The sequence below is a fragment of the Mucor mucedo genome, assembly GCF_025094135.1.
Source record: "Mucor mucedo strain NRRL 3635 chromosome Unknown EV154scaffold_56, whole genome shotgun sequence".
Taxonomy (NCBI): domain Eukaryota; kingdom Fungi; phylum Mucoromycota; class Mucoromycetes; order Mucorales; family Mucoraceae; genus Mucor; species Mucor mucedo.
In genome coordinates this window covers 85519-100678 of record NW_026252340.1, presented here as the reverse complement: position 1 = coordinate 100678, position 15160 = coordinate 85519, and the positions used below count along the sequence as shown (strand labels likewise).

General features: G+C 38.6%; 6 protein-coding genes across 6 annotated transcripts; 4 read left to right on the top strand and 2 right to left on the bottom strand.

Moving 5' to 3' along the window:
* The first annotated feature begins 42 nt into the window (after nt 1–42).
* On the top strand, nt 43–2156 carry EV154DRAFT_511457 (VTC domain-containing protein). Its single transcript, XM_051601814.1, has 2 exons — nt 43–694; nt 757–2156. Exons 1-2 carry the CDS (start codon nt 84–86, stop codon nt 2081–2083), a joined length of 1938 nt encoding a protein of 645 aa, XP_051456808.1. The 5' UTR covers nt 43–83; the 3' UTR covers nt 2084–2156.
* A 3303-nt stretch (nt 2157–5459) lies between these two features.
* Nucleotides 5460–8420, top strand: EV154DRAFT_511454 (VTC domain-containing protein). Its single transcript, XM_051601813.1, has 3 exons — nt 5460–6334; nt 6522–7955; nt 8025–8420. Exons 1-3 carry the CDS (start codon nt 5550–5552, stop codon nt 8182–8184), a joined length of 2379 nt encoding a protein of 792 aa, XP_051456807.1. The 5' UTR covers nt 5460–5549; the 3' UTR covers nt 8185–8420.
* EV154DRAFT_251252 (uncharacterized protein) lies at nt 8408–9622 on the top strand (the record flags this gene model as incomplete). The annotated part of the gene is made up of 1 exon (XM_051594613.1): nt 8408–9622. The coding sequence occupies exon 1, from the start codon at nt 8630–8632 to the stop codon at nt 9617–9619; it is 990 nt and encodes a 329-aa protein (XP_051456806.1). The 5' UTR covers nt 8408–8629.
* A 51-nt stretch (nt 9623–9673) lies between these two features.
* Nucleotides 9674–11110, top strand: EV154DRAFT_511450 (WD40-repeat-containing domain protein). The gene is made up of 6 exons (XM_051601812.1): nt 9674–9811; nt 9878–10024; nt 10083–10215; nt 10295–10700; nt 10771–10849; nt 10912–11110. The coding sequence occupies exons 1-6, from the start codon at nt 9701–9703 to the stop codon at nt 11086–11088; spliced, it is 1053 nt and encodes a 350-aa protein (XP_051456805.1). The 5' UTR covers nt 9674–9700; the 3' UTR covers nt 11089–11110.
* On the bottom strand, nt 11103–11976 carry EV154DRAFT_511438 (inorganic phosphate transporter Pho88). The gene is made up of 3 exons (XM_051601811.1): nt 11716–11976; nt 11543–11632; nt 11103–11451 (listed from the first exon to the last, which is right to left on the bottom strand). Exons 1-3 carry the CDS (start codon nt 11903–11905, stop codon nt 11150–11152), a joined length of 582 nt encoding a protein of 193 aa, XP_051456804.1. The 5' UTR covers nt 11906–11976; the 3' UTR covers nt 11103–11149.
* Nucleotides 11977–13640: 1664 nt separating this feature from the next.
* EV154DRAFT_603243 (uncharacterized protein) lies at nt 13641–14947 on the bottom strand (the record flags this gene model as incomplete). The annotated part of the gene is made up of 2 exons (XM_051607342.1): nt 13641–14857; nt 14926–14947. The coding sequence occupies 2 exons, from the start codon at nt 14945–14947 to the stop codon at nt 13641–13643; spliced, it is 1239 nt and encodes a 412-aa protein (XP_051456803.1).
* Between the last annotated feature and the right edge of the window lie 213 nt (nt 14948–15160).

Here is a 15160-nt window from a genome sequence, read left to right as displayed (position 1 = left end):
AGGGGTGTCTCTTATTGATGTGCGAAATATTTTTAACACCTTTTTTTTTTTTCCTTTTATTTTCCCTTTTTATCCTTGAAGAAATGAAATTCGGCCAACGTCTTATCGACAACCAATTTCCACCGTGGAAGAATGAATACATCCAATACGACCAACTAAAGTATTTTTTAAAATCAAGACAGTTCAGTGGTTGGTCTCGAGACGATGAAGTATATTTCACACAGACCTTGCTGATCACCGAACAAGACAGGGTCAATAATTTTATTCAGCTTAAAATCAAACAGGTCGGATCCGACGCTAGAAAGGTTCATGATTTGCTTCAATTCATTCAAATAAACGACACGGGCTTTTACAAAATATTGAAAAAACATGACAAGTGGACTGGCATCGTCTTGTTATCATCTCTCTATCCTGATATGCATCTTCAGTTCCAATCTTGGATCCATAGTTTACATCAGATCTCTAGTAATCACGTGCAGAAACAGGCGTCTCCTCCTGCAAAGCCTGTCACCACAACCAAGTTTTGGATCCATCCCGATAATCTTACCGAAGTACAGGCAAACCTCATGTTTCATTTACCTTTGACCTCTACAGATAGAATCAATACCGTCTACTTTGATCATCCCACCACTTTCAACTTGTATTCGGAACTACTGGAACGAAACGAAGAAGCAGAGATCATTCGTGCACGATGGTACATACCCTCTAAAATAATTGGTCGGGATAGTAAAATAATTAATTATGCTGTATGTATAGGTACGGAGACACAAACAGAGATGTTTATTTCGAGCGTAAAATACATGGGGAATCATGGGTTCATAACAAAGGTTCTTCCACAAAGACAAGAATCCATGTACCACAACACGAAGTGGCCAATTTTCTCTCGGGTCGTTCTCAACCTAGAGACCCCATCTTTCAATCCATGCAACAAAACCAGCTCAAGCCTACCCTGCGTTGTCACCATCATCGAGCTACCTACACCAACACTGCAGATCCCACTTTACGCATCTCACTCGATACCAACCTGACCTTTATCAAACAAGACTCCCTTGACAATAGTGACTTTCAACACTTGTTAGATCGCGATCAGGTTAACTATTTCCCTTTTGCCGTGCTGGAAATTAAAACCACCAACAATGCATCGATTCCTTCTTGGCTCACAGAATTGGTGGAGTCAGGGCATCAGCTGGTCTATGAAGTGCCTTATTTCAGCAAGTACATGCATGGTACGTCGCTTTTTTACCGTCAACTCTTACCTTTGCTGCCATGGTGGTTGGGGGAGATGAATATTGATATTCGACGTAAAAGTAGTTATGCGACGATCCAGTCACAACATAGTGGACAGTGCATTATTATTGAACCTCCCATTTTACCTGATTATACCTCACCTGTTCATCATTCAAGAGAAGAAAGAAGAATTGAAGAAGAAAGGGAGGAGGAAGAAGAGAAAAAGATCTTTAATAATTCTTCATGTACAGTGCATGACAATTCTCATCATCACCAAGAGACCTATACGCATGCCTATGATTCGTTTTTGAACAGTGCTATTGTGGTTAAAATGCGCGATATGAAGGAACTTTATTTCAACGACCCTGAAGGGCAACCTCGAGACGAGAACTATGTGAGTATGGTCTCTTGGATGTATGCCAAAGTCACGGACAACCAACAACTTTTACAAAGCGAGACGTCCGTCAAGAAGGGTAAAAAAAAAGTTGAGCCTAAACTTTTCTTCAGTAATGAACGTACCTTTATCTCATGGCTTCAGTTTAGTGCCTTGTTATTATCGGTTTCGTTGGGCTTAATTAATTTTGGTGATCATATCTCTCGTGCAAGCGGAGGCTTCTTTATTGTGATCGCCATGGGATTGGCGGCCTACGCCCAATTACGATTTCAGTACAGAGCGTGGCAGATTCGATTTCGTGGTAATTCGCGTTTCGATGACGTGTATGGTCCTGCCGTCCTCTGTCTGGTCTTGATCATTGCCCTCTTTGTGAACTTGGCTTTACGTGTAGGTCAACCGTTACCGGAAAACCCAAGTCCCTTTGGTAATCATCCTAACCAAACCACAATGATAGAAGATTAAAAACCTCTGTAAAAATAAGCCTTTGCTAATGATCCTCCACAACAAAAACAAAAATAAAAAATTAATTATTCCCCTTTTTACCCAATGCTTGGTTGTATATTTATGTGAGACAATTATCATTTCAGGCTAGACATAAGCTGTTATGCATCATTGCTTTTTTTTTTGGCATTCGCGTTAATCATGTTGTATGCAATGCACACGCACAAAAAAGCATCTATTATTTATCTATTTACCTAAAAATAGCAAACCTAAACATGATACCGAAATGAAACATTCTTTCAATAATTGTAATAGAAAAAAAGGCAACCTTGGGTCTGAGACTGCCGTTAAAAGCTCAAGATGAAAGCAGTAAAAAGATGTAGCCGGGCTTAATTTGGGGGAGCGTTGTCAAGGCAACAGAAAATGCGGTAAGATGGGCAAAATGATGGGTTATATTTTTAGCAAGTAGACCAAAAAAAAAAAAAAAAAAAAAAAAAAAAAAAAAAGCGTATGATTGTATGACAGCCCTAAATTATTGTTGGGGGGATCATTTACATCACAAAATTGTTGTATTCAAACACAATGCGTTGATGATTGATTCAACTCTTTAAAACTAATCAATTAGCTCTAAAGCACCTTCGAAAGTGCGGGTCACTATTTTAACCGGCTGACACAAGACATTGCCTGTAAGTGTCGTTGGGCTGCGTCGGCCAAGTATCCCTTACAAAAAAAAGAACCAAAATCCCCAATCTTTTTTTTTTGTTGAGTGTTTGTTCCAATTGATATGCTGAGCGCGCCTGTTGAAGGATGCTGAGTATGCACCCTGTTATTTGAGTAGATGAAAAAAGAGAGAGAGAGAGAGGGGAGAGGGGAGAAGGGGTTCAACACGTATTTAATTGTCTCCATTTGATTATGATCATTGATAGTTTTATAATGAAAATAACATTTTAACTTGTTTTGGTTTCTTTTGTGTACACCTTTTGCCAAAGTGATGTCGCAAGAAAAAAAAAAGTGTGTCGTATATTTCCAGAAATAAGCGTCGTACATTTTAAATCAGCAGTGTGACATAATCTAAAAAAGAGTGACCTGCCTTTTAAGAAAAAGATGTCGTATACAGTCGTCCTCAAAGGACGGCTTCACATTTTCTAAAAGGCGCTTTTGATTCATCTAATGGGCGGTTTAATTTTTCCCAAAGGACAGTTTTTATTTTTTTAAACGATTAATAATTGAAAGCTCAAGCTATCTCATCCATTTTTCTATTTATTTTGCCAGCAAGTGAGTTCATTTTTGTGAGAAGTTCTTTTTACAGAAATAATCTCATCTAGGCAGCGCTCCTTACATAAACAAAATCAGCTAAGCGCTCCTTACATACCAGACAAATGATTTTCTCTGTAATGTTCTTTAAACCTGTACCAGAATCGCACAATTTAACATATAAAATCGCATATAAAATCATTCCATCGATCCCTGATCGACAGGTACATAATATCATAACAGTCATAAATTATAAAGTATCCTGAGTTACACATTTACAACTCAGGGTTACTAGATATCCCACCGGGAGACGCCTCCATCAAAAAACGTTCGTCTTCGCCTGTATAGCCAATTCCATTTGCATCAATTAACCCAGTACTTTTACATTTTATAAACACTACTAAGATAGTCATCTAAATAATTTCACGAAGTCCACGATGTATCCACAATGAACTATAACTTTATTAAGGTAGCCAAATGCCTCGCTATGTAAATAAATCCACAATGCATCAACGCACTGGTTCTAAATTTTGGCCCATAGATAGAGTGTGGTGTTTTTATGGGCAAGGATCAATTGCTCGACAATAACGTAATCACCTACGTTAATTTTTTTTTCTTACAATACTTTAGATCCTTAGTGGATCACCAACGACGGCCCATGCAATATTCTGGTCTACCGCAAGATAGAGGCTTACGGGTAGCTTGGAGGTCTGTATGATAGCGAAAAGTAGCCTTAACTGTGATAATGGAAAATGTGAGCATTCTTTTTGATTTTTGGCGTTTCTTGAAACAGATACAAAAGTCGTTTTTTACTAACTTTTTCAGGGTATTTGTTACCTTTATTTAAAAATATAGTATTACACACGGTTAATCATATAAAAAAATAAAAAGAAGAAAGGAAGAAGGGAAGGAACAAGTAGGATGTCAATGGACGCGTAGATTTTACGGATAAAGATTACGCTGAAAATTAAAGATCACGTGAGCAATAAAAAAGACGTGTCTACCCATTCTCCAGAGAGGAGAGGGGTGTGGGGAGGCGTATGAGAAACCCTATTATGTCCAAGTGCCAAGGACACATGCTTTTAGATTATTAACTTTTTCCCGCCAATGAGTAAATCCATGTGAATTACAGGTTAATATTCCACCCCCTTTTTTTTTTACAAAATAATACTTTGTAGATGATAATATAGTTAAATTGGATGCGGCAAATAATTATGCAATGAGAGAGTCTCAAGACAAATTGATGAACATCATTTTGTAAACTCTGAGAGCAAAAAAAAAAAAAAAAAAAAAAAAAAAAAAAAAAAAAAAAAAATCACTTTTGCCCAAAAAAGGGTTGGTCGATCAATTTGTTTTTGAAGGTACGACTTTCAGAAGAAGGGTTCGCGTTTCCTTTTGGTAAAAATAGAAGCGTTTTTATTTGTCACACATAAACTTTTTTTTTTGTCGTTTGACCTAATAATCATAATAATCGAAAATGATTTCTTTTCTTTTTTAATTATTCCGAAATACGACCCATAATATTGGGGGTGGGGATTATGTTCAACTCAACATTTAATGCAATTGCAGGGTCAAAAAAGATGGCTAAAAATAAAATTTCTTTAAAGTTTTGGTTTGCTTGAAACAATAAACATTGTTAAAATAATGCGTTACACAAGGACCAGATCTTTTCATCATTTTTTAAATAAAGGGGAATTTGTTGTTAAGGTGTGTTAGGTAGAACAATCATTTAAGAAATGCAGGAGTTGGAATAGCCCCCATGTTATTTGACAGATAAGTTTTTTTTTTGCTTGTCGTGTTGGAAACCGATAGTTCACTCATCCAGAGAATAAATGCAGTATGCTATTTTAGGAAAGAGAGAGAAAAATAGTGTGTGTGAGGTCGGGTGCCGGTTACAGCAATAATAACAAGGCGAAGTGTTACACCAGTGATACCCGCTAGAATGAAAGGGCACCAAAAAAGATTTTAAAGGGGATTTTGGGTCAATGTATCAACAAAGTATAAACGTATGCTCAAGGCGATCTTCTTTTATACTCTAAACATTGTATTGTCTATTATAAAAATAGAAAATCTTACTTTTTTATGTTTACACTTGACCTTGTCATCACTGATATGATTTTTTTTTACTGAGCAACCCCCTAATTTTTTTTTTGTGTGATACATAAAATATTTGGTATCCCTTTCTTTTTTTTTTTCTTTTCTTTCCCTTTTTCTTCCTTATAAACTTATAAAAATGAAATACGGTCTTGAATTACAGGAGAACATCTTCCCACCATGGCGATTATCGTACATTTCATATGACATTTTAAAGCAGGAGCTAAAATCAAGACAGCTGGATCATGGGTGGACAAACCGCGATGAGAGTGATTTCGTACACTTGTTGGATAACGAACTCGCTAAAGTATACGATTTCGTCAATGCTAAACTATCAGAGATTGACGCACGAATTCTTTATTGTGAACGCACCATCCAAACCTTACAAAAGAACCCCAATATGAACTCGGACGCCAATTACAGCATCATGGATGAAGCACTCACAGACATCTTATTCGATGTCAACGATCTCTCCAAATTCACTCGTGTGAACTTCACAGCCATCCAAAAGATGCTCAAGAAGCATGATCGCTGGACCGGCCTCGACCTAAAGAAGACTTATGTTACCAAATTAAGAGAAAAGCCGTTGGATAAACAAAGATTTGACGTCGCCATTGTTTACATCTCTGCTCTTCATGATATCTGCCGTAACAGAGGTAAACAATCACCAGGCAATAGTGCTTCTGGTGGCGATCAGAACGCCTTTGAACGCGCAACAGCTAAATATTGGATTCACCCTGATAATATCACGGAAGTCAAGGCCATCATCATGTTACATTTACCCGTCTTGATCTTTAACAAGGCTAAAAAATTCGAAGCTTCGGATTCCGCTGTCTCTAGTATCTATTTCGACAACCCTAATTTCGATTTGTACACCGGTCGTCTCCAGAGAGATGAAATGGCTGAGGCCATCCGTTTTCGATGGTAAAAAATTAAATCTATTAATGTGACACTTATAAGAAAAGCAGGGGGACCTGTACACACACACACACACACACACACACACCCATACACACACACACACAACCTCGGCTTTTTTTTTTTCAACTAGTGTAGATTGAATTTTTAACTAAATTATAATAAGTTTTAACCCCTCCTCCTTTTAATCTAGGTATGGACCATATTCTTCAAAAAGCGTTTTTATCGAACGAAAAACACATCATGCAGTGTGGTTGGATGGTGCCTCAGTCAAGGATCGTTTCCGTATCGGAGATGACCGAGTAAATCAGTTTGTATCAGGCCAATACACAGCAGATCAGATTGCACAGGAATTGCGTAACAAGGGCGTAGAAGAGACTACAATCAAGGATACACATTTCATTGGTACAGGTGTACAGACATCCCTGAAAGAAAAGAAACTGGAGCCTGTAATTCGTGTCTTTTATAACCGTACTGCATTTCAGTTACCAGACAACCAACGTGTACGTATTTCCCTCGACACTGATTTAACTTTTATCCGTGAAGATCACTTGGACGGTGTGCCTCGTCGTCTAAATAACAACTGGCGTCGTCAAGATGTGGGTATCGATAGTCCCTTTCCACACCTCCAAGATCACGAGATCTTGCGCTTTCCTTATGCCGTCTTGGAGACCAAGTTGCAGACTCATTTAGGTCAGGAACCTCCTGCCTGGTTAAATTCCCTGATTGAAGGTCATTTGGTCCATGAAGTCCCTCGATTCTCCAAATACCTTCATGGTGCTTGCCATTTTTACAAGGACCGCTTAGCTCTTTTACCTTGGTGGCTTTCCGAAATGAATGTCGATATCCGAAAGCCCCGAGCTGAAAATATTGGACTGACTCGTTCTCGCAGCTTTAAACCCTTAATCGATGGCCGTTATCGTCGTGCCATGATTGAAGAAAAGGAACGCATTAATAAAGAAGCCGTCATCAATAACAAAGATGTATCTCCTCCTGGTTTTTCCAAACAAGGTGCACAAGAACTAAACAGAAGAAGATCCATTACAGATGAAAAGGGCGCTTGGAAACCCACCAAACGTGAAGAATTTTCTCTTGTCGACTTGAATACTTCCACTCCCAAAATACCTCCACCTCTCGCTCAAAACCATTTACCGCGTGATCGATTCCCCACCAATAATCAGAGCACCAACAAATTTATCAGTAGTAGTAGTGATCTATACCATGAAGATAAGGGTCAATTACAGCCGCCTTCTACAAAGTTCTATCAGGCGGGAGATAGCATCAATGGAAGTAAAGGTCGTTTAGTGCCTTCCAATGACATTGTATTCAAAAAACAACTAGGTTCACCTGTCGACATTCTCGAATTAGAAGATCTCGAAAAGGGCAAAGGCGGTGGCGCTGCTGGTGGGGGTCGTTTGAAGGTTAAAGTTAGGGTTGAACCTAAAACCTTCTTTGCTAACGAACGTACTTTTATTGCTTGGCTTCAATTCTGTGCTCTCTTACTCACAGTCGCTTTAAATCTGTTGAATTTTGGTGATAGTATCTCTCGTATCATTGGTGGTGTCTTTATCGGTTTAGCTGCCGGTATTGCCATTTATGCATTATACAGATTCGAGAAGCGTGCTTGGTACGTCATTATTTCATTTGCATTCTGCCAAAATGTACTAACTTTTTTTCTTTTTCTTTTTTTACAAAGGATGATTAATCGTCAAGATCAAGGTCGTTATGACGATATTTGGGGTCCTGCTGTACTTTGTGTCTTGCTTGTTGCAGCGCTCATTGTCAATTTCTATTTACGTTTCTCATCCACATCTACTCCTGCTGCAGGCGCAAACGGTCAACCCACTGCAGCATAAAAACCTTTTTTCCTACACTAATATCTATTTATTTTTACCCTTTTTTTTTAAACATTTATTTTCTTTCTTTTAATAATAGTATATCTCCATCCCTCCAACACCCCCTTCCCACTACTCCCCTTTCGCATTTTTCTTTTTTTTTCCACGCTATTAAATGAAAACCTTGTAACACTGTCAAATATAAATAAAATCTACCTATTTTTTCTTTCTTTCTTTTTCTCTCTCTTCTCTGCCATATTTTTTTTTAAGATGGTGAAACGAATTCATAAATCGTTAAAGCGATCAAGTGTAGATCTAGACCCACCGGAAAACAAAAGTATGCTACGTTTCACTGTCCTGTATTTACGTGGTCCGTGATATATATATAGCCCTGACATAAAAAAAGACCGAAAAAAATACTGACTCCTTCTCATTTGTCAATCTGCAAAACAATAAAGACATCATTATGGGTTCACTCTTAATCCTTAAACCCATCGTGTTATATCTTGTAGCGCTTGGTATCTTGGTAGCCTCATTGTCTTACATTTTCCAAACCTGCAAAGATCTGGTGCTAGACACTGTATGCCCCATGCCGATGCTTGGGACGTATTTACCCATGTGTCGCCATTACATTCGTAGCGTACCTGATTTCACACATTTCGTCAAACTCCAGGAATCATTGTACGACGGCATGCTATCGCAGGCCAATGCAGACTCAATTTCTGCGCTCGAATTAAAGAAAGTGGAGCTGGCGACACGCGATTTACAAGTGATGATCAAGTATTCCAACCTGCTCAGCCATGATCTATTAGAGGCCAAATTGGGAGAATATATCGCTCGCTCACGACGATTCGGACGAGATATCCAGAGCTTGCAGGCTCAGACCAAGGGCGTGATTGATAATTTGATCACGTATAATACCTTCACCTTTCGAAAATTGCAGGAGGTGGAGACCAAGAAATCGAGTCGACAGGATTTAAGGACGCTGTATGAACAGGCAATGAGTTTAGTAGAAAAGGAAGCAAAGAGGTTGATCCTGGCCATCGAAAAAGCACAGAGCTCACTGGATTTGCTGGAGGAAGACTTGTATGCTGTGCATGAGATTTCTATGCAGGAAAAAACTTACCAGAAATCAGAAAAACCGGATATTTTAGCGGATTTGGTGAATATGGTACGTGGCAAAGGTACAAGAAGATCATTGATCAATGAGAATCTGGAACTGTTGGTGAATTTTGACTTGGGTCGAAGTCGGGCTGCTGCTCAACTGATGGTCATGCTCGATCGTATGGAGGCTTTTCAAATGGATCTGGAGGAATTAAGAGCTCAAGTCGTAGCTCCCATTTTGGTGCCAGACTCTTTACCTCTGGAAATGCATATTGAAAACGTCGGTAAAGCCATTGAACGGCTTAAGAGTGGAAAGGTTATTTCTTGGGAAGAAAAGGCACAGATTGAATAAAAAAAACTAAAAATATTTGACTGGGTTTTTTTTTTCTTTCTCTCTCTTTTAATATTTTTTTTTTTTAATTTAACAAACATCATGGATAATCAAGAAGATGCCGATGAAGGAAAGATCGTGTATGATTGGAGTCCTCCCAGTGGAAAGAAACAAAACTTTTACTACAAGGGTGCTCGCATCGACAGAGAGCATGTAATACCTCAACTCATCTATTTCTATTTCTTGTCTTATTAAACACACCCCCTTTTTATACTTTAGGTCAACAAGATGTTTGACTCGTCTAAAATAAGAGAATGTAAAGGTCATAAAGAAAAAGTTCATACTGTAGCTTGGAACTGTGACGGTAGAAAGCTGGCCTCTGGTTCCGTCGATAAAACTGCGCGTGTATGGTCTCCCCACCGAGGCGTAAGTAGACATACATCAATCAAAATAGCCCAAAAAAACTGACGTGGAAAAAGAACAGACAGATATTAGATATTCCATTGAATTAAAGGGACATACAGACAGCGTAGATCAATTAGACTGGGATCCAACACATCCGGATCGATTAGCTACAGCCTCGTGTGATAAAACCGTGCGTTTATGGGACCAACGATGTAAACCTATCCAAAAGAGATGAAACACACAAACTTCTTTTATACTAATACACGTGTGTTCTAAAAAATATATATATAGCTGGTAAATGCACAGCTGTTGTGGCCACAGATGGTGAAAACATCAATATCTGCTGGAGTCCCGATGGCACCAACATTGCGGTAGGAGATAAAAACGACACGATCAGCATTATCGATACACGCACGCATAAAATCATTGATAAACGCAAGCACCAGTTCGAAGTCAATGAAATTGCTTGGAATAACGCCAACAACCAATTCTTTGTCACTACAGGTCAAGGCACCATCCTCGTCTACGATTATCCTTCCTTTGATTTACGTGCTAATTTACGTGGACATACCGCCAATTGTTACTGTGTAGAAGCAGATCCCACCAGCAATTATTTAGCAGTAGGTTCGGCTGATGCCTTGGTGACTTTGTGGGATACCAAGACTTTTCAATGCGTGCGTGCCTTTGAGGAGCTTACGTAAGTTTTATGTGTGTGCGTGTCAGATACAAAAAGGGCTTACACTGTAATATATATATATATATATTAGATGGCCAGTGCGTACACTTGGATTTAGTTTTGATGGTCAATATATCGCATCTGCTTCTGAAGATCATTTTGTTGACGTGGTAAGTCAATCATGAGAGAGTATAGAATAGACAGGAAGGAGACTCATTCATCTTTTATATAGTCGCATGTGGAAAGTGGAGAATCAGTGCATCACATTGAGTGTACTGCTGCCATGAACACGGTTGCTTGGTCACCTCGTGATTACTATTTAGCCTATGCTGGTGATGAAACCGCCGATGGTAAATATGCAGGCAACCTCAAGATCTTTAGCATGAAGGATCCTAGAGAACAAAAATAAAAAAATAAAAAATTGTACACATCTCTTTTGTTTTATTACAAAAAAAAAAGAAGATAAGAATTTATTCAGCCTTAATGGCTTTTTCGGCTTTCTTGATGGAGCCTTTGTCAGTCTTTGGTTGTTTCTTTTCATTCACCATGCCAAATGGAGCTTCTAAACGGAAAGGACGCTTCAAGTCACCGGTAGTGGGAGAACCCCAATAGTGAATACGCACTTCCTTAGTCATCAAAAAGGTCTTGAAACCAAGAATAGATTGCACCAACAAGGGTTGAACATAACCAAACTTGAAATGAAGGAACGTGATGAGAAGAATACCCATGGCAGATTGCTTCACAGTCTTGTGCACTTCGGCAATGTCATAATCTTTTTTGTACAAAAAAAAAAAAAAAAAAAAAAAAAAACGCATTAATTCTCTTCTTTACTTGTATCCCCTTCCATTGTTATTATCGCTTACCCATAACGGTAGTATTGATCAATTGATCGGCGGTCTCGGTACCATCCCAACTTTGAGAAGCAGGTTCAACATACTTTAAAACGGTTTGATCTATCAAAATTTCGTCAGGAACCCTCCCAAACACTCACATATGAGGAATTTTCTCCCCCACAGTACATCATGAATAAACTTACCATTCTTTTGTCTAATTTTGTAAATCAAGAGATAACTAAGAGCAACAATTGTAACTTGTACACCCAAGTATAAAAGTCGAAGACTTGATACATAATTATCCAACTTGATAAACTTTCCTAATTGTTGAAAGAATAAGAAGGAGCCAATACTAAAGTAAGGTGAATTTAAGAGTTTAAAGTAATCAGTCATGGTGTAAAAGAGATGATGAGCAACAACAAAAAGGAAGGAAGAAGAAAAAAAATTAACGTTATATATTTAAGGGGTGGAGCAAAAGAAAAAAAAATTATTATTCAAAAGTTAACCAACCACAGCTTTGTGCCACCCAACCTCTCCATCTACTGAATCTAATTGTGCTTTTTTTGTTCTTACGCGCACTACTTTTTGACAAGTTGCCCTTTAATTTGTATCACTATGGGTTAGACAATATTCCCATTGCGTATAGTTCCCACTCTTTTTTTTTTTCATCTACAGTCAATCGAAATTTACAGCTGCACTATGAACACAACTGTAATATTTATATTTACGCATAAAACTTGGACTTGGAATATCGCATATCTATTTTTATTATTTTATACTAACCATGTATCCTTGCCCGTGCATATTGTAGCTCATGAGATAAATATACAAACACTAATCAATGGAGTGTGTGCTACAAAGGATAGTTATTACTTCACTGCATTTCCTTTTACACAAATGTATGTGATCACAGCTTCATCCGAGTTATACGACCTACTATCATATACTTATAACCTATTCAGATACCAAGTTAAGTACACAATTGAACTGTTACTTATTTTGCAGAGCAGAAGGGTAAACGATACGTTGCTTATTCGTATTTTGCCTTATTTCAAGATGCCTATTGTTGTCTATATCGATCAACAGCAAATATTTATGAAGCATGTTCCGCAAAACAGGCTGAAATCTTTCCTTCGATCTAGTGGAGCAATAACAAGTATTTTGCTGTATTAATCGAGATAAGAACATCGTCGTTACAATCGAAACAGTGTCCGATAAATCATGCCACTCCTTCATTGAATATCTGATATTTTATAGGTGTGTCTCCCAAGAATATTTCCCAGCTACGGTAAAATGTTGGCCGAATCCTATAAGATTCCTGGTAAATTAAACACAGTTAAAGCTGACAACAATCACGAAAAAATAACTGACACCCTCACTTCAGGCATGATAATAACCTAATCAATCCCGATGACAAGTGGCAATCCAATGTCAGGGAACTTCCAAGAAAGAAGATGTCATATTCGTTTGGTTCATTGGAAGCAACATGTAATGATGATGCTTGTGTAAGTCATCTGATTATTATTATCAAAAGCACCCATAGGGGGGTTTATATTTACACTCTACCAAATGCGTCTAAACCGAGAATTACACCAGCAGAAAGAAACGTTGTTTCCCAAAAAATACCTATTTGGGACAACACAGTTTTTTTCTTACACATAAAGCTTCTCCTTTTTAAGGAATTAGTCGTCAGCATTTCACTTTGTATATTTAGGGTAATCTGACGATATGGCATAAAAAAGGGGTACGTTTGTCGGTGGAACTGTCAATATTTGTACTAAGCCATTTCATGCCATAGTCTCTGTAAATTCTTGGTAAATTCTACAATCACATGTATCATCATGTATACTCCCCATCTCTATCGCATACAGAACCATCTTTCTTTGAAAGCTTGGATTTTTATACTATGAACAGGCCAGAAAATTTATATCAATCAAACTATCGTTTATGAGCCGAAGGAATGCTTGACTCTAGAAGGTATGATTATTTCACTTTAACAATTAGACACCCAACCATAACCCATAACATTTAACGCAATAACTATAATGATGTTTTTATTAATAACAATAACCCGGAAGAGTCAACGGGAGGGGGTTCTTTTTTTTTTAGTTAACTTGGGTGGGCGACCTCAACGAGTATTTGAAGCCTTACCCTTTCCTTTTGCTTTCTTAATATTGGAGTGGCCAACATCGGTCTCTTCACGTTTTCTTTTTTCATAATTGAGTTTTTTAAGGCGATTGCCCGAGTGTTGTTGAGACGATTCAGCTTGCTGGGAAGGCTTGTCTGGTTGACCAAGAAGGGGTTCTGCAAGCTCATGGTGTCTGGTATGTTCAGCTTCCATGGAAATGTGTTCTTTTACTTGCTGAATGGACATGGCTACATCTCGTCTCTCTTCCTCTTCTGCTGCGGCCTTAAGGAAAGCTTGCTTAGCCGCTATGCGCTTTGACTTCCTTATCGTGAGAGTACTAGATAACTCACCAGAGCCAGTGGGCTTGATCACCTTCTTCTTTGGAGCTGACTTTGCTGGCTTTGCTACGACTTCAAGATTGGTTGTTGCCTTGGCCTTTCTACCTCGTGGGTGTTTCTTTCGCAAAGGCACTTTGACAGGTGCTTTGCCATGTACTTTAAATGGCACTTTGGCAGACATACACGCAATTAAACCGAGAAGTGATTTAGAGACCTGCTTAGCATACACAGAACGATTATCCTCTAAGGGGATAGTGAATTCAATGCCGGAAACTGATTCAACGACAACTGGCTTTTTCTTCTTTCTGGACTTGGCAGGTGAGGAAACTTCGAAATGGTCTCTGCTTGCAGAATGGGAAGCAGTGCCCAAGACGTTTAGGCCCTCAGATGCCACAGAGTCCATTTCTTCATTAATAGTATGAAGAGAGGATGGTGGAGGCTTAGGATGAGCGGCTGGACCTGGTTTGAGATTAACCTGGCCAAGAGCTGGTTTGCGGTTGGCATGGCTAAGATCTGGCTTGAGTTCGACCAGGTTAAAAGCTGGCTTAGGGTGAACCTGACCAAGAGTTGGGTCGAGGTTTTCCAGGCTAAGACCTTGAGGTTTGTAGGCTTGGCAAGGTTGTAGATGAGGAAATAGCCCATGTCTGGGCTTAATAGCCAATGGGCGAGCAAGGAGACCAAGTGGTGGAAGTATAACCCTTGCGGGCATAAAGGCTGATGAAGCCAATTGATACAACGATGGGAGCTCTTGAGGTGGCTGTCCCAGTTGGTGAAGTGGTGGTGTGTTTCCAGCTGAGATATTTTTCAGGTCAGCATTGTTGTTGCCAACAGATTGTTGATCTGCGGTTGATTTATTGGTACTGTCGTTAAGACTACGGTCTAAATGAAATACAGACTTAATCATTTGCGTTTCTGGTTTTTGTACGGGAACGTAAAAAAATACTTACCTTGTAAATTGTCAGATGACATGCTTGTTTTATTCACAAAAAAAAACTGTGTGAAGAAGATGAAAAGGAAAACAAAAAATAGGAAGGTTTATATATTGTTTTTTTTTAAAAAAAAAAATTGTTTGGGGAAATTACGCATATTTCTTTAATTGCTTAAATCGATCATCGTCTGGATGTATACTACAGGTCATAAAGTGTATTTATTATTCTCTAAACTTGTATCTATTCCTTCATT

Coding starts and splice junctions, on each gene's coding strand:
- EV154DRAFT_511457 (XM_051601814.1), top strand. CDS start 84: ATGAAATTCGGCCAACGTCTTATCGACAACCAATTTCCACCGTGGAAG. Junction 695..756: donor GAGATCATTCGTGCACGATG/GTACATACCCTC, acceptor CTGTATGTATAG/GTACGGAGACACAAACAGAG.
- EV154DRAFT_511454 (XM_051601813.1), top strand. CDS start 5,550: ATGAAATACGGTCTTGAATTACAGGAGAACATCTTCCCACCATGGCGA. Junction 6,335..6,521: donor GAGGCCATCCGTTTTCGATG/GTAAAAAATTAA, acceptor CTTTTAATCTAG/GTATGGACCATATTCTTCAA. Junction 7,956..8,024: donor AGATTCGAGAAGCGTGCTTG/GTACGTCATTAT, acceptor TTTTTTACAAAG/GATGATTAATCGTCAAGATC.
- EV154DRAFT_511438 (XM_051601811.1), bottom strand. CDS start 11,905: ATGACTGATTACTTTAAACTCTTAAATTCACCTTACTTTAGTATTGGC. Junction 11,633..11,715: donor CAAAATTAGACAAAAGAATG/GTAAGTTTATTC, acceptor AAATTTTGATAG/ATCAAACCGTTTTAAAGTAT. Junction 11,452..11,542: donor GATCAATACTACCGTTATGG/GTAAGCGATAAT, acceptor TGTACAAAAAAG/ATTATGACATTGCCGAAGTG.
- EV154DRAFT_511450 (XM_051601812.1), top strand. CDS start 9,701: ATGGATAATCAAGAAGATGCCGATGAAGGAAAGATCGTGTATGATTGG. Junction 10,025..10,082: donor TATGGTCTCCCCACCGAGGC/GTAAGTAGACAT, acceptor GAAAAAGAACAG/ACAGATATTAGATATTCCAT. Junction 10,850..10,911: donor AAGATCATTTTGTTGACGTG/GTAAGTCAATCA, acceptor TCTTTTATATAG/TCGCATGTGGAAAGTGGAGA.